Raw genomic sequence first — 18,052 nt, forward strand, 5'->3', positions numbered from 1 at the left:
ACAAATGTATTTTTTTATTTTTTGTGTTTGGAATATAGCTGTGTAGACCTCAGAAAGAATGTCCTTTTATGCTGCGCTATGAGGCTATTTGGGATTTGGAGAATTCTCTTTTGAAAATATGGGTGAAAATCTCCCTCTGCTCTCTTTTCAGCAAATCCTATTGCAAGTCCAAGTCCAACCATGTAATGCACTCAATAGGGATTTCACTGTGGCATGAATGTGTGCCTCCTTATTGATTCAACTGTGGCTGAGCCCAAAGGGCTGAATAAGGATTTCAAATACATTATGAAAAGTAAAGCTATGTACTGATTTATCTTAACTGAATCATTCATGTAATGTTCAATGGTCTGTATTTATGCAAATGACAAATCCTTTACCTTTTTGCCTAAACAAAATTGTGGGAAATCAGACAAAAAGGCCACATTTTGTGGTAAATTGCTCTAATGCAGCTGTGGAGAAAGTTTATTAAAATGTTGGCTAGCTATAATGCTAGCAAATAAGGCGAGGATTTTCACATTTATGGTAAAAAATGATCCACTCTTGAAATATTATCTTTTGTTTAATGCGCAGAAGGTTAATGCCCTGGTCCCCCACATCCTTTTCATGTTATTATCATGAACTGTTTTAAATTGTATATTTTGATATTTTATATTTTGTATCGTTGTTTGTTGCACTGTTGTTTGTCCAGTTGTTTGAGTGTTGAATGTTTAATGGACCACATAGAAGTTTTTTTCCTGCCGCTGTTAGAGGTGACCACACCCTTAAGTGTTTTTTTTTGTAATAATCTAAATCTACAAAGTAACTTGTAACTAAATCTTTAGCTCGCAACGTGGCACGAAGCGGCGCGTTGAGAGCTTGTAGAGCTGCTATTTTCACTAGTTTGGGTCCCGGGGAAACGTCTAATTTCTTGAGCTAAAAGGTTTGGGAACCACTGGCCTACAGCCATGATTCGTATGTCTATTATTGACTATAGATAGATTAACAGAGGACCCTAGACATTTGAATGAGTCACAAGCAAGACCGTAATGAAACTGAATTAAAAAAAAACACTATATTAATCACATCCAGGGACAGATTAAAGACTTAAAGACCAAATAATAATAATAATATTAATGATAATGAAAATGCCTTTTCCGGGAACAATTTATTCATTTATCAGTAATCTTGGGAGTATCAAACAGTCCAGCAGCAATATTTCAACGCTAACCCTATTTCAACGCTTAGGCTACTTTGCCATTTACTCACAAGTAAAAACAAATACTGTAGGTCTACTGTAGTATTCCAAAGTGGATATAATATTAGAAAAGCCTAATAAAAAAAAGAAAAGCCTAATAACAAACATGTTCGATATGTTTAAAAAATGTTAAAAAATAGCAGACGAAGTGACGCGCTGTGAGCTTATACATCTGCTATTTTTGAAAAGGCAACATATAAATGGATAAAGTGGTTAAAATGACTGTGATGCTACATTAACTACTTTAGCTGAGGACCCCCTCGATCCCCCAAGGACCCCTGGGGGTCCCCGGAGCCCACTTTGAGAACCACTTGCCTACTGTACTTCATACATTTTTAGGTAATTTTACTTTGCATGATTTGAAGTACTTTATACTCCTACTCCACTACATCTCAGAGGCAAATATTGTGCTTTTGTTTTTTACACCGCAATTATTTGAAAACTTCTGTTTACAAGTTACAACATTAACGGGCTATTTGAAAATAGACGATCTTCAAGCTGTGAGCTTGTAGTTGTATCTGGCTGCTCTCCAGGTACCACATAGTAAAATCATCAGTGTTAATCTAACTCCAATCTAACTCAGAGCGAATACAAATGGAACCAAATAGTTTACAGGTCCATTTGGTTCCATTTGTACACTCTCAGAGTTACATTTTAGTGTGTAGAATGGTCAGACTGGCTGGGGCAGATCAGGTTTCAGCCTCAGTGAAACACAATGCAATCGTTTTGTGACCTTGCTCTTCACACAGCCTCTATCCAGACATGTTACTGCTGGGTGCTTTCTCTACATGTAGAATCATTCAGCCTCTTTCATTTGTAAGCAATGAGTCATTCTCTCTGATGCACTATATGTATCCTCCAGTTCTCTCCTGAAGCAATGACTATATTTAATTCATCAACATTAAACTTTCAAGCTCCAGTCTATATTATATACTTAAGAGTAGACTGCAAATGGTAGTCGACTACATGTATGGCAGAGCCAGAGCTCTCATCTCCTCACAAAAAAGTCAAAATGAGGTAAGATGATTAAATCACAACAGATGATGTAATAATGACATCATTCCTTTCCATAGGTATGACAAGATTATGGGACAAGCTTTCTAGACATACAGTAAGTACACTTTGCCCCGGAATTTAATAAAGATGTGGCAGTAGATTCAACTGTATTTACATGCACAGTAATGTTCCATTAATGCAATTAAGAAAGAAAACTCTAAATAAGACGATAAACATATTCTTGTGACCTTATTCTGAATTAGCTCTTACCAGGTTTAGCATATTAAAACATTGAGTGTTTCACCCTACAGATGGGTTACTGGTCCTCATTTTAGACATAGTATACACACCTTAATGGAGTTACAAGGAAACTGGGATACTTGTACTGGTCTTTATTGGTTATTTATGGTGTTACTGTATCTAATGGATCTAACTAGTCTCTGCAACAGAGACTAGAGAGCAGTGTCTTCAACAGGTGTTGAAATGGTGATAGTGGATTCAACTGGCCTTTGGTGGTTTCAGCTGGTATGTAAGTGTACTGATGGTCTCAGATGCTTAATCGTTTCAAGTGGTGTGTGGTGTGGTGCACAGACTGTGCAAAACTGTAGTCAGGTTTCCAGAAGGTGCCATACCTGTTGACTGTTAGGGACAATTTCCCGTTGCTTTGTTTGAGTGGTTCAGCAGCAGATTTGAACTGGAAACGCATGTGAACATGTCGTGTGTTTCCGGTTCAAACCTGTAGCAGAGCCACTCAAACGAGTACTATACCAAGACTCAAACCACTGGATTGGAGCATTAAACAAGGCAGTGTGTAATAAATAAATGATTGAAATAAAACAAACTTTTTCTTCGCCCAGTAGGCATAGCCTACTAACTACTGCACTGCACTGTGAAGTTGGCAGAACTGTAGTATGCTGGCTGGAATAGACAAGCACAATGCTGCCCCCTAATGTCGTATAATCTGGCAGTGTGACGTTGTTGTCAACCCCCCCAAACTCACCTCAGTGCAGGCCAGGGTGTTTTTCCACTGATATATTTCTTCTCTTTGATTGCTGCAAGGCACAAACACAATTGTACTGAATTGCATTTCAACTAAATCTAACCTATGTTCTTCGTCCTGCAGTCTAAGTCCATATTTGTGATATTAATCTATTACCATCATGCAGTCATTGTGAGAAATCAATGCTGTTATGTAACCTTAACCAATGCAGTATAAATATACAATCCTTTAATTTCGCATTACAGTTTTACAGGTGTACAAAAGTGGATTCATTGTATTCACGCATCAATTTTGGAGGTTGGCTCCTAACTAAACTTACATTTATATTGCTATCTGCATGCTTGGCCTACGAATCCTGCATGAGGTCAAGAAACTAGCAAACATTGTACCCATTAACTAAGGAGGTGGAGCTCCAACTGCAGTGAGCTGAACCCATAGAGTTAAAAATAGGCTGAACCACTATTACTGTATGTGAAACTTAACTGAGTTCATAAAGCAGAGTTGGGACTCCTCTGTTTTGTCACCAACACAGAAACAGACTGTCATGGAGCCTGGATCATCAGTTAGTGCTGTGAGGAGTAAGAGGGTACTGATTGATAATGACATCCGCCCTGCCATGATCATTATCAAGGATGGGAAAATCCATAGTATTCTTTCAGACTGCAACTCTTCTGAGGATGCGCCTTGTGAGGTAGGCCCTTGATCAACTGTTATGTAAACAGGGGGAAATGGTCTCACGATGGTCTCATGCGCAGAATACTCCCCCTATTGGAGAAAAGTAGGAACTGATTTCTCCTGCCCTAAAAGCAGAGGGGAAAAGATGGTGAAACGCAGATAAATATATGCTTAATTGATCTGGGGATCCGATCAATTAAGCATATATACTGTAGGGTTTAAATGGTTACTTATAGATGGCTAATTTCATTTTTAACTTCATTTTTAAAATAGGTCTTATGTGGTTAATTCATAATGGATATTTGAAAATCTGGGTCCCAGGGAGACACCATTTTTTGGGGGGGGTCTCGAGCTGAAAAGGTTTGGGAACCCCTGATCTACAGTATTTATATTTGCCATGAATCACCATTTGTACGTGGTTATAACTGCATATCATATGTATTACACAATTAAAGTGTTATAACATGGTTGTGTGGGCAGGTGTTGGATGTGGGTGAAAGGGTGGTGATGCCAGGCATCGTGGACAGCCATGTCCACGTGAACGAACCGGGCCGCACAACATGGGAGGGCTTTTGGACGGCCACCCGGGCTGCTGCTGCCGGAGGAGTGACCACTATAGTGGACATGCCCCTGTAAGGTGGAAACCTTCTGTCCTCAGGTCCTGGGATTTAATCATTTTAGGGGCAAGTTTTTAGTGCACCCTTTTCTGATAGAAAGCCTTGAGGGGAGACTTCTCGCTTTTGCTAAATCAACTGGGGCAGTAAGGGCGGGGCATCAAGACAACTCTGGCCTCAGGGCATATCAGTTTTTGAGGGGCAGAAGGCCAAACTGACAGGCCACCTGGCCCAAATGTTAGGCACCACAGGGTGGTAACATTAGATAAACAGAACAGAACAAACTGTTTGCACTAGAACAGTGTCTCAAGGTCCACAGTTAAAGGTCACATTTTCAACATAGAGACCAGTATTTTGGTTGACAGAAAAAACACATATATGCACACATGCACGTACGCACGCACACACACATAAATACACACATGAACACACACAAACACAAACTCCTCTAGACGGCTCACCCCCTAGGAGCCAAGCTGTAAGGAAAAATCAGAGCCAAATGTTTTTTTGTTGTCCCCATAGCAACAGCATCCCTCCAACCACCACGCTTGATAATTTTCATGAGAAGACACGGGAAGCCACCGGGAAGTGTTTCGTGGACACAGCTTTCTGGGGAGGTGTGATACCTGGCAACCAGGTATCTTCTCTAAGACATATATCATGCTGAATGTCAGCCATGCACAATACAAATGTATACATGCAATAAATGCATGCATTATTATACATACTGACTTTGTCCTGCAGCTTGACCTTCGGCCATTGATCCAGGCCGGAGTAGCTGGGTTTAAGTGTTTCCTGATCCACAGTGGGGTGGATGAGTTTCCCCATGTCAGCGACAGCGACCTCCACACAGCCATGAAACAGCTGCAAGGCACAGGGAGTGTTCTGCTGGTAAATTATAAATGATTATTATGTTTCATAACGTGAACCATATCTCATGAAAATCATATCCACATTGTGGGAATAAATAACATGCAAATGAAAGATCCTGCCTGTCTTTGTTCAGTTCCATGCTGAGAGGGAGGTTAATCAGACAGCAGAGGCAATAGGGGGTAAGTATAGTTTAACCACATGAACCCTAGTGTCCCTATTCTGAACATGTCATAATGCAAAAATAGACAAACATTTGGCAGAAATAGCAAGTTCACAACGTATAGATTGACGAAGGGATTTCACAAAGGTATTTGGTGTAGAGGGGGAAAAGGAGGAGGTCAAGGACAAGTAGGCCCCTGGGGATCCGATCAATTAAGCATATATAAGGTTTAAATGGTTAACCGCTTTCAACCATGTGTCCCTATTTTGGGACACCAGCTGTCCATACGTGAAACATAACACATGCTGGAAAAGTATAAAGGGCTTATACCTGGCTTTAATAGAATCTATCCTTCATGTGTACTATTATTGGGATATGCTATATCTGCTTTGTACTGTATGTATGTTTGTTATCAACAGGGAGGGTAGAGTTTTTTACCAGTTTGTCTGTTTGTTAGTCATTTTATGGGAAATCTAATGTACTGCATTTATGTATGAATGAAGACCCATCCATTACGGAATCATACAATGTTACATTCACTTCTCAATAACTGTATGTATGACAAGGAAAGGTTGGCAATGATCCTTAGATTACGGGTTTACATTTTGGGGATAATTGGTTTAAGGTCAAGGTGAAATGTCAAGAAAAAGTTGAAAACCCCTTAACTATAACTTTGCCAAAAACTGTTAAATTTACTAACAGAATGTTCTTCCTGTATATTACTGATCTATAATCCTATCAATAGAAGGCTGTCAGTGTTCAAAGTTTTGAGGTTGAAGGACATTGTTGAAAATGACATAGCCTATTTTCCACTATAACTTGAAAGCAGGTAATGTTATAAATGTTTAATGTAATCCACAAATAGTATTAACCACTTAAGACCTATTTTATACTTTGGCTATTAGAAAATAGCTCACAATGCATTGTATAGTGGCGCATTTTTGAAAAATGTTTTTGAACGTTCTTGAAAAATCTTGAAAATTTAAGAAAATGCTCATCTATATTGACATGCCCAAAATAGGGACGCCAGGGTTCATGTGGTTGATCCCCAAAAAGCCAGTGCTGACCCAGTGTTTGTCGTCTTTAAACAGGACAGGGTTATGCTGTGCTTTCCACCACTTGCTTTTTTCTGTCTGCCATTTAATAAAAAGAGTATTTGTACCACAGTGAACATTGCTTTGCACCAATGCTCTGTCTACCTGTGCCCTGTTAGACCCCTCTGAGTACTCCACCTTTCTGCAGTCCAGGCCAGATGTCATGGAGGTAGAGGCCATTCGCATCGTCACTGAGCTCTGTCTTCAGTACCAGTGAGCACCATCACCATGTTAACCAGTAAACTTATGGTGGCAAGATGCTTCATGCTTGTATAGACTAGAGTACTGTAAGAGTTTGGCCTGTCTGATATGACTGATTCCCATGTCACCCACCTCTCCCTGGTACAGGGTGCGATGCCATATAGTTCACCTGTCCTCCGCCAAACCCCTGGAGCTGATCCAGGCAGCACGGCAGGCCGGAGCTCCTTTGACGGTGGAGACCACTCACCATTACCTGAGCCTCTCTGCAGAGCACATCCCTGCAGGTGCCACACAGTTCAAGTGCTGCCCTCCCATCAGAGGACATGCTAATCAGGTAAGCATCAAATGTTTTCATGGTAGAAGTAGATATATTTTAGTTGTGAAAGAATACAAGGAACAGCCTTATTCTGTTACCATATTGTAGTATCATTGTCATCTTGAAGTCTTCTGCCCCACCAGGAGCAATTATGGTCAGCTCTGAAAGCTGGCCTCATTGATATGGTCGTGTCTGATCACTCTCCTTGCACCCCTGATCTGAAGAAATTGGACAGTGGAGACTTCACTCAGGCTTGGGGTGGAATATCTTCCCTTCAGTTTGGTAACTACTGGCCAATGACATTCCCATATAGCATACAATATCCATAGTGTAGTGTTAAACTCCATAGTCAGCTTATCCACCTGTTTCCTAGGCTTGTGTTTTCCACTTCCTGTCGGATTTCATTGGATATCATTAGTCATCTGACCGGTTTCATTGGATTTCATTGGATAAAAAGACAGGAAGTGGAACACAGTGAAAAGCCTAGGAAACAGGTGGATACTTAAAGGTGAACATGACTGACAATCAACACATGATTGGCTGGAGTCAACAGGACAGGGGTGAAGTCAGTCAATTAACAATTTGCACGGGTGGCGAGACATGACAGTTAATGAGGAAAACAGGAAACACGCAAAACTACTACAAAATAAAGGAACACGACTGCACAACAAATAATCCAGGAAACAATCAAAACAAAGTCACTACAAAATAAGAGAGACAACAAGAGAACAAAACAGAGAGACGGATAATGACAGATATCAGGTTTTGTTTGGTGCCTTGGTTCTAAGGCACAGATCATGGCATGTAATGTAACATGATAAAACATAACATTACTGTATATCACTGAAATTAAGTTTTACATGGACTTGTGCGTTTCCCCTGTTGTGCAAAAAAGACGTGCAGATAATACTGTCAGCCACTGATTTCTTAAACAGTCATGTCAAACACTCAACCCCCCTCCCTCCATTCACACACTCATTCTGCCTTGATGACACTGGACAAAGTCCAGGGGGAGGTAAATACACATTGGCCACAGTTACATGGACACTCATGTATTCATTCAGAATGAATTCATTCCGAATGAACTCATTCTGAATAGAGGAATCTGATCCACTCACCTGTTTACATGGGACCTGAATAAAAGTATTCCTCGTTTACACGACCAAAGCATTCATTCAGAATATAACTTTTGACATGCGCAAAGTGGTTCCCGCCTACGCCCGGGCATGGACCAGGGGCCACTACCCGGAGCAGAGCTTCCCCTGGTGGGCATGGGAGGAGGCAATAGCCCCCTTGTGCCTCCGCGGCGGAGGTCTATCGGTCGTAGGCAGGCCGGTAAGCAACGCACCGACTCCTGGCCAGGCAGCGTTGTATGCGGTGCAAGCCTGTGTTCCTTTGTCATCGCCGTTTTAATGCAAAAGTAGCAGATCTACAAGTTCAGACCAGTTTCTTTTTTTGTATTGGTACCAGACACGGTAAAACGTAGGCTAGCCTATAGTATTTGTCACATTTCTCATGTAGGTACCGTACGATGATGTCATCGCGCATTCGCACATGGTCATTATAATAATAAATAATAATACTTAAACACCGGACCGCTCATGGTCATTATAATAATAAATGGAGAGAGAGAGAGAGAGAGAGAGAGAGAGAGAGAGAGAGAGAGAGAGAGAGAGAGAGAGAGAGAGAGAGAGAGAGAGAGAGAGAGAGAGAGAGCAACACTACAGTCTATGAAACAAGGCACGCTCATTTATGGCAAAAGTAGCCTACAAAAGTATTGGCATCAAAATATACTTAAGTAGAAAGTATAAGCTACTCATTATGCCGAGTGTCACGTTTTACTGTATTATTATGAAAAAGCTTTGAAACATGCTGTAACTCATTCACTGTAATGAAAACCCTCTTTCTGCGCCGAGTAGCGCGCGGTGCGCACACGGGGTCTGTCCATAGAGGTAGGCTATAATATTACGGGTCTGTCGCCCTAAAACACAATCGCCCCAGGTCAAAATCCAGCCACCATGGAGCAGCCGTGGATGGCCCGCTCAAAAGGTGCGTGGGGCGGGGTGTTTTGGGACCACCGTTCTAGCTGCCCATGTAATGAATTGATGAAGTAAAACTCATCTGTTTTCGCTGCAGTTGCGCCCTAATAATGTTGTTTTCATTTATTTTTGTTCACGTATGCTATTAAAATAATGCAGCTATTGCAGTATTGGGCCTTAACATGCGATTAAAAATGTATTATGTATTTGGCCTCTCATAATAAAAATAATAAAATAAAATCTGATTTAAAATTGAAACTTGCATGCTGATCAATGCGTTTCTGCGTTTACGTGTGGACAGGGATTTAAAAAAAAAAATCTTTGTCATGTGGCCAGGGATTCTTTTTAAAAACTTCTAAAATACCTGTTTAGAAAAAGATCCCAGCAATCCTCAGAGCGTCCGTTCTCCTGGACAAGTCTGGGCTTAACCATTACAGGCTTATTAAATGACGCTATTAGAATCATTAATTTTATCCCGCAGGAGCGAGCGCTTCTCAGCACCAACCGTGGCTGAATTAGAGATTTGATAGGTCATTTTTGGACAATTCTGACAGCCCCACTAAGCACAGACATGCGCAAAGGAATGCATGTATTCCAAACGGACAGGAGCGTTTGGAATAAAGTGTTTACATGGTCAATTCCGATTGATTTAACCCGATTCAAACGGTCTATACCACCCCTCCTATTCCGAATGAAAATGCATTCGGGTCAGACTGGAATGGAATATTCTATTCCAATTGGGGTGTTTACATGAGCAAATCTATTCGGAATGAATTCATCCATTCATCCATTCCGAATAGAAGTGTATTCATTCCAAATACAACTGTCCATGTAACTGTGGCCACTGAGTGGCAGTTTAAAGGGCAGTCTGATCATATAGCGTTCAGACTTGGCCAAAACATGACACTTGGGAAGAAACATGATTATTATTATTTCTTCTCACAGTAACACATTCTGTGCACTATGTTTACAGACTGCAAGAATAATAATGTGAATTTTTGATGCGACTGTATACTTTCAAAGAACTGAGAAAAAACTAGACGGCTAGACCCTGCAGAGCCACAGCGTAAAAAACATTAAATAATTACAATAATACTTTTGCGCCAAATTCAAATGTGGTTATTTCTGTCAACTCAGAATTTGTGAATGGAATATTCAGCTGTTGACCACTGTATTTCAATTGCATTCATATTTAGGTTTGCCTCTGTTCTGGACCTCAGCCAGTAAGAGGGGCTTCACGTTGCCTGATGTGGTGAGGCTCCTCTGCCAGAAAACAGCCCAGCTTAGTAGCCTTGACAACCAGAAGGGCAGCCTTGCCCCTGGTTACGATGCTGATTTGGTCATATGGGACCCAGAGAAGGAATTTGAGGCAAGTATTAATGTTTCAAAACATTATCAAACATTGAACAGTGAATCAATTGCGGTCAGATGTTGCAAGCAAACAGACACTGTACAGGGTAAAGCCAGGAAAGGCAAGAAGCAGGCAGATCACAGCTGGGTGTGCAAATGACCAATACAAGATAATTACTTAAAAATATATATTACTTACTTATATGTTGGGGCATTTTCAAGCCTTTGTATGATAGTGATAGTGGAGACAGGAAATGACAGGAGAGAGAGATGAAGCAAAGGGCCATGGGTCTGATTCGAGCCCGGGCTGTGCAAGGACTGAGCCTTAATGACATGCGCTCTACCAGGTGAGCCACTTGCTGTGCCCTGATCTAAGTGCATTTTGATTTTTTGCCACACTTGACAGGTCAAAGAGGCAAGCATCCATCACAAAAACAAGGCAAGTAAACACAATTATTGACACTTACTTGGACAAAGGATACATTGTTATAGAAGTTATTTGTATTCATTTCTGCAATGAAAGATATCTCTCTCTCTCTCTCTCTCTCTCTCTCTCTCTCTCTCTCTCTCTCTCTCTCTCTCTCTCTCTCTCTCTCTCTCTCTCTCTCTCTCTCTCTCTCTCTCTCTCTCTCTGTGACTCTCTCTACAGGTCACTCCCTACCTCGGCCTTACTTTAAAAGGAGAGGTGTGTGCCACCATCGTAAGAGGAAGGCTGGTGTACAGCCAGAGCTCTTTCTCTCCTCAGCCTCTGGGGAAGCACCTCTTTATCCCCCAAGGGAGGCCTCACGCACAACTATGAGACATACTAGTGATGTTCAATAAAGCGCATGAGATTTTTGTTTTAAATTAAATTTTGTTGGCTACTTATTTTGCTGATAACAACAGTACACAAGGTTTATATCGTCTACATAATAAACACTGAATGCTCAGATGGAGATTTACCTGCAGAGCTTTGTGCTTGGTGTAATAAATATGGGGTATGGTGGTGGTGGTGGGGTCAGTGACTGTTGTACAGACAGGTCTCCCTCACCTTGTCTCTCTTTCCTTTCCTACAAGAAAGGAAAGCAATGTATTTAGGTTTCTTGACAGCACTTGAAACAGTCCACCTGGGTCTCTGGTAAGTGGTAACTATGGGTGGTCTGGAAGTTTTCAGTGAAAACTGTATCAACTCTCCTGAATAAAAGTCTAATAAGAAAAAACATTGTCTCATATAGTACACATACTCACATTGTTAAAGTAGTAGCCTACTGTCTGGCTACCCTTTTTCTCTTTTCCTTTTTCTCTTTTTTTTATACTAGGAAGATTTTGTATAATTCACTGAAAACCTTTTTAGCTCAGGTCTTAAGGTCATAGTTAGTGATTGGCCAAAATTCAACCTAGCCTTAGCCTGGTCAATAATTAACATTTGGGTGAAGGTGAATTTTTTTTTTGCAAAAACTAACTTTTAAATAATTGTACACTATAGGCCTGACTTGTCAAACAGCAGTGGTGGAAAAAGTACTCAAATGTTTTATTTTTTAGAAAAAGTATCAGTACTGCAATGTAGAATACTCTGTCACAACTGAAAGTCTGGAATTCAAAATTGACTTGAGTAAAAGTATTGGTATCAAAATATACTTAAAGTACAAAAGTAAAAGTACTCATTGTGCAGAATGTCCCGTTTCACAAGTTATCATGTCTAAAATGTATATTAAAAGATCTTTTGAAAATGGCAGATCTACAAGCTCAACATTCCTTGTGTGCTTGTAGATCGGCTATTTTCAATGTTTAAAATAGGGCTGAAGTGGTTAATGTATGTTTTATAATAGAATATTTGTTTCCTGCAAAGTAACTAGTAACAAACGTTTTCATATAAGTGTAGTGGAGTAAAAGTATAATATTTGCCTCTGAGATCGTGAGATGTAGTGGAGACTGTGTGGAGTAGCCTAGAAGTAAAAGTAGGCTACTGAAAATTGGAAATATAAAGTAGGCTATAAATACCTCAAAATTGTACTTAACTTAAGTACAATACTTAAAGTAAATGTACTTAGTTACTGTCCAGTGTCCACCACTACTTGTCAAACAGAGGGGGTGTACAGTGCCAAAGAGTTAAAAATAGGGGTGTGCGCAACCTAACTCTATATGGCGCAACCGTACCGTGGTACTTTAGTGGTAGTTTAGTTTGTCCCATTCGGCGACGTTCAGCGCGAGTGTGTCAGTCACCTGCCTGTCTGTCTGTCTGTCTGTCTGTCTGTCTGTCTGTCTGTCATCCCGCAGCAGCATGTCGTCTCTCGTTGTCCCTCCGCCGCTGTGCCTGCAGAGACCGTTCGTTGCTCCTCACCGACACATGTTCGGACCCGGACCGTCCAATGTGCCTCAACGCATCCTGGATGCCGGGGCCAATCCCATCATCGGCCACATGCACCCAGAAATGTTTGAGGTAATTTGCTACCAGACTAGTGCTGGAAAAAGTACTCACATTTTTTACTTGGTAAAAGTATGAATACTGCCATGTAGAAATACTCCTACAAGTAAAAGTCCGGAATTCAAAATTTGCTTGAGTAAAATTACAAAAGTATTGGCATCAAAATGAACTTGTCTTAAATTGCCAAAAGTAGAAAGTAGGTTACTCCTTAGCCTATGCAGAAAGTCTCCATTTCAAAATCGTTTGAAAATAGCAGATCTACATTGCAGATAGGCTATTTTCAAATGCCCGAAATGTATATAGGTGCTGAAGTGGTTAATCTATGTTTTGTAGCCTAATAATAATCAAAATCTACAAAGTAACTAGTAACTAAAGTTAACAAATAATTGTAGTGGAGTAAAAGTATAATATTTGCTTCTGAGATGTAGTGGAGTAGCCTACAAGTAAAAATACTGAACATTGGAAATACTCCAGTAAAATAAAAAATACCTCAAAATTGTACCTCAAAAATGACATTCTCGAATCTCGTAGATACGTATGCCCTATTTTTTATGTTCTAAACTATATAGAAAAGCTGATCTACATGCTCTACAAGCCGTGAGCTTGTAAATCTGCTAAATTATTTGAATAATTCCAGATGACACATGGCCCAAATGAAACAGGGAAGCCAGGGTTAAAGTGTTTTAAATGCTTTCGTAAACGGTGAATGAAATGCAGACTTTGACCTGTTGTTCTTCATGGTGAAAGCAATGCATTCACTTTGTTTTGAACGCACAGCTCTTCCCATGTAAAAGTATTGCAGTTGTAGGCTAATAGAGAGAGGTGTCAGTAGCCTAACTAAAGCCTCTGGCACTTGTATGAATACAACAACATTTTATTATGTCAACAGAACAGAAACTGTAATTTTGTCATAGTAAATATTCAACTGCACTTGTCGCTGAGCAAGAATTACCTGCTAAGCATTGGCCTAAACAATCATTCAATCTAAATGATTTTGTCTGCTTGCAAACTATGGCCATATTTTTTGTCAGTCAGCTGCCTTCAGTCATCTAATCTCTGAGGTCGTATCACAGATAATGAGTGACATCAAGAGTGGGATCCAGTATGCTTTCCAAACTCACAACAACATGACCCTGGCTGTGAGTGGCACCGGCCACACTGCCATGGAGTGTGCCATCTTCAACGCAGTGGAGCCGGGTGAGAGCGTTCTGACTGCAGTCAATGGCATATGGGGAGAACGAGCAGCAGACATGGCTGAGAGGATAGGTAATATATTATGCCAGTGGTTCTCAAACTTTTCAGGCCGTGACCCCCAAAATAATCATATTTGAACTGGGGCCCCTGATTAGCACTTGGAGGAGTGCTAATCAGGAGTTGAGGCATTACATTTTGTTTGAATCGGTTCCACAGATAAACATTGTGAAAATATTGTGAAAATAGCTGATCTACAAGCTTATATTATTTGACAATTTGGCCAATGTTTGACCAGTTTTATAGTATAGTTTGTTGATTACTTATTATTCATTTTTTAATGTTTTTTAGGTATTAAAAACGTCTTAAAAGTCCTTAAATTGTCACTTTACTGTCATCTAGGGACCCCTCCCAAAATCATGTGGGGACCCCGGGGGGTCCCGACCCACAGGTTGAGAACCACTGCATTATGCTAATAGACTGTACAATTGACGCCTCCCCCCCCCCCCCCCCCCCCAGTTCATCTTCACCATTATTACATGTACAACTATAGAACATTGAAGGATGACTATTTTGATGACAGAGTTTCCACCAACACGTACAGTAAAGTAATTCTGGACCAAAGGACAGACCATATACAGTACCATAGTCATACCAAGTAATGTCTAACAATAAAGCATGTTCTTAGATTGGGGTACCAGAGATAGAAAATCTTATCAAATGTTGTTCCATGGCCTAATGCATATAATTATTTCCCCTTGGAATTAAAAATTCACTGCGAGAATCACTGCTTTTGTGTATTAGCAGTAGAATGGTGTTTGTTTTTAACAGGTGCCAGAGTGAATACCATAGTGGCACCTGCTGGAGGCTGCTTCAGTAATGAGGAAATTGAGCAGGTAATAGTATTTTTAAGAACATACTTATTTTTTTAACACATGTAAAATGTTTTTATTGACACGGAGAGAACTACATGTAAAGCGCTTTGAGCACTTGGAAAAGCGCTATAAAAATGCAATTCATTATTACATTCTGATTTGTTTGGCTGTAGGCTCTGTCAAAGCTCAGGCCTGTGGTGTTGTTCGTCACCCACGGAGAGTCATCCACAGGTGTCCTGCATCCTTTAGACGGCATCGCAGACCTGTGCCACAAGTAAGATACCGCGTTCACTTCAACTGTCACGGATAACAGACAGACAGTGTTGTGATTATGTGTCCTGAATCTGTCCTATTAGGTATGACTGCTTGTTACTCGTGGACTCTGTTGCGTCAATGGGAGGAGTTCCTCTGTTCATGGACAAGCAAGGTTTGGTATTGAATCAGATCAAATGTCTTTACTTTGTGTGGTAGCTGTGTGTGCATTATGCTGAGACTTACTTTGGGATATTTACATAGTAAAATCCTCCTTGTTAATTTATCCATTTGTACCTCATAGTTAAATATCCATTTGTACCTCTGAGTCAAATTAACACATACAATTGTTTTTAGTAATTTTACTTACTGTTACCAAAAAATGCATGTTGTTATTTCTCATCACTGGATTTGCAGGGATTGACATCCTGTACACCGGCTCACAAAAGGTTCTGAACGCTCCACCTGGTACAGCACCTATATCCTTCAGTGAAAGAGCCTGGTGAGCAATGTGTGTAACAAGTTAAAAAGGGTAGCTAAATCATCACATTTGGGCCGGGTCGGTAGCTGACTGGATTGCGTCCCCTATTCTGCTGTTGACCTGTGTTATACGTTTGACATCAGGCTCAGCTTCCTCTCTCTATACTCCACTATCTAATAAAACAAGAACTCATTACCGCCCTACTGTCGCTGTCAAGTGGAAACCTTTTATGTCCAAGACCAATACTTTTCAGGGGAAAATAGTCTGTGTTCCAATCGATACAACGTAGTTATTATTTAGTCACAAGCTCTTGTTAATACTTCATTAAACCCAAAGACAGACATGAACACTTTCAACCTTGCATCCCTATTATGGGCAAGTCTTCATTACAGGTGAAAATAAAATAAAAAGATCTACAATGTCATAACACTTTCTGAGCTTGTAGATCGGCTATTTTCACTACTTTTGTGCAACACTGTTATTCGATGAAGTATAAAATAGGGCATTCATTTATGGAAAAAATACAAATAAAAATGGAGAAACAAGGTTTTCCCGACAGCAACAATATTTACAGGACCACAATGGAAACAAGTCCCCAGGACTTTTTTGTGTTATACTTTTTAGCCTTAATGTCTGACCATTGTACCATGTGCAGTTTACATTTCTGACAAGTAAAGTATTCAATCAATCAATCAATCAAAAACAGTATTTAAAACTGTACTTGTATCTCCAGTCAGAAAATATTCAACCGGAAGACAAAGCCAGTGTCATTCTTCTTGGATTTGAGCTGGCTGGCAAACTACTGGGGCTGTGATGGCAAGGCGACGAGACTGTAAGTCAACCTAAAGGATACGATTTGATCAGTCACTTTTCTTAGTAGTGTGAATTTGTTACATTCAAAACATTACCTGTGACAAGAAAATAGTGTGTTAGCGGGTTATTCTGTATTACAGATACCATCACACAGGACCGGTTTCTGCATTTTACTCTCTGAGGGAGAGCCTGTCCATTCTTGCTGAAGAGGTGGGAGATGTATTATAACCAGTAGATTTGAGCAGAAAGATCTGATGGTGTGTGGATCTTTCTGCTCAAATCCACAAGGTATTTTTAGGGATCCAGCAGCCATTGAATTGGAAATTGGGAAGTGCATGTCTTTATTTTTAATCTTCCTAACCCCATGAACCCTATTGTCCCTGTGCCAAGATTTGGCAAAAATAACAAATCTACAGAGATTTGGTGTAGAGGGAAAAATAATTGATCTAGTATAGAGCCCTGGGGGACCCCGGTCAACTAAGTATATGGGGTTTAAGTGGTTAATGTATTATAACCAGACATTTTCATGTTGCATCAGTACTAGAGTGTGTTGCCTTTGACTCTGGTTACAATGTCTTGTCTTTGCTCCAAGGGTCTGGAAAGCTCCTGGGAAAGACACAGAGAAGCAGCAGAGTATTTCCACAATGGCCTAGAGAGCATGGGTCTCAAGCTGTTTGTCAAGGACAAAGTAAGTATAAAATATTGACTGTATAGTACATAGTAAAACTTAATCTCTGAACTTGGCTGCATTGCTCAAATTCTTTAACATTGTAATTTTGCTACAGCACGCAAGGCTGCCTACTGTCACAACTATTGTTGCTCCTCCCGGATATGAATGGAAAGAAATTACAAGTTACATAATGAAAACACACAATGTAGAAATCTCTGGAGGACTTGGACCATCGGTTGGCTTGGTAAGGAAAGGGGCTGGACAATTAGATACCCAAATATGAACTGGGATTTTATTACTTTAAGTTACTTGAAGTTTAAGTCCAAAATCCTATATCTAAAACCAAGATGTTTTTGTTCTTCTCAGGTGCTGCGTGTTGGACTTATGGGTTGCAACAGCAGCAAAGCCAATGTTGACATGGTACTTGGAGCATTGAAAGATGCTCTGAAACACTGCCATAAGAGTAAAGTGTAAACCATGCTGTTATATGATGCCAAAATCCAGTGGTGGAAAGTAACTAAGTACATTTACTTAAGTACTGTACCTAAGTAAAATGTTTAGGTACTTTTAGGTACTATATATTTACTTTGGCTTTTTGAACAAAGCCGATATACAAGCTTACGTGAGCTTGTAGATCTGCTATTTTCAATAGATTTTTTTATTTACATTTTATACATTTGAAAACTTGTGAAATGGGACATTCTGCATAATTACTTTTACTTACTTTTACTTTTGGTATGCCAATACTGTTACTCAAGTAAATGTTGATTACTAGACTTTTACTTGTAACAGAGTGTTTCTAAATTGCAGTATT

At 40.1% G+C, this 18,052-nt stretch overlaps 2 protein-coding genes across 2 annotated transcripts; both read left to right on the forward strand.

The window, feature by feature from the left end:
* Positions 1-3,774: 3,774 nt before the first annotated feature.
* LOC311051494 (allantoinase, mitochondrial) lies at positions 3,775-11,351 on the forward strand (the record flags this gene model as incomplete). Its single annotated transcript, XM_084066073.1, has 11 exons — positions 3,775-3,921; positions 4,386-4,537; positions 5,042-5,156; positions 5,264-5,410; positions 5,526-5,571; positions 6,766-6,859; positions 6,995-7,181; positions 7,307-7,445; positions 10,399-10,571; positions 10,959-10,991; positions 11,202-11,351. The coding sequence occupies 11 exons, from the start codon at positions 3,775-3,777 to the stop codon at positions 11,349-11,351; spliced, it is 1,383 nt and encodes a 460-aa protein (XP_083922199.1).
* Positions 11,352-12,812: 1,461 nt separating this feature from the next.
* agxta (alanine--glyoxylate and serine--pyruvate aminotransferase a) lies at positions 12,813-17,712 on the forward strand (the record flags this gene model as incomplete). Its single annotated transcript, XM_084065867.1, has 11 exons — positions 12,813-12,971; positions 14,030-14,222; positions 14,979-15,043; positions 15,196-15,296; positions 15,379-15,449; positions 15,692-15,776; positions 16,489-16,587; positions 16,709-16,778; positions 17,161-17,256; positions 17,354-17,482; positions 17,605-17,712. The coding sequence occupies 11 exons, from the start codon at positions 12,813-12,815 to the stop codon at positions 17,710-17,712; spliced, it is 1,176 nt and encodes a 391-aa protein (XP_083921993.1).
* Between the last annotated feature and the right edge of the window lie 340 nt (positions 17,713-18,052).

The sequence above is a fragment of the Gymnoscopelus microlampas genome (assembly GCF_963454915.1).
Source record: "Gymnoscopelus microlampas genome assembly, chromosome: 9".
In the NCBI taxonomy this organism is placed as follows: domain Eukaryota; kingdom Metazoa; phylum Chordata; class Actinopteri; order Myctophiformes; family Myctophidae; genus Gymnoscopelus; species Gymnoscopelus microlampas.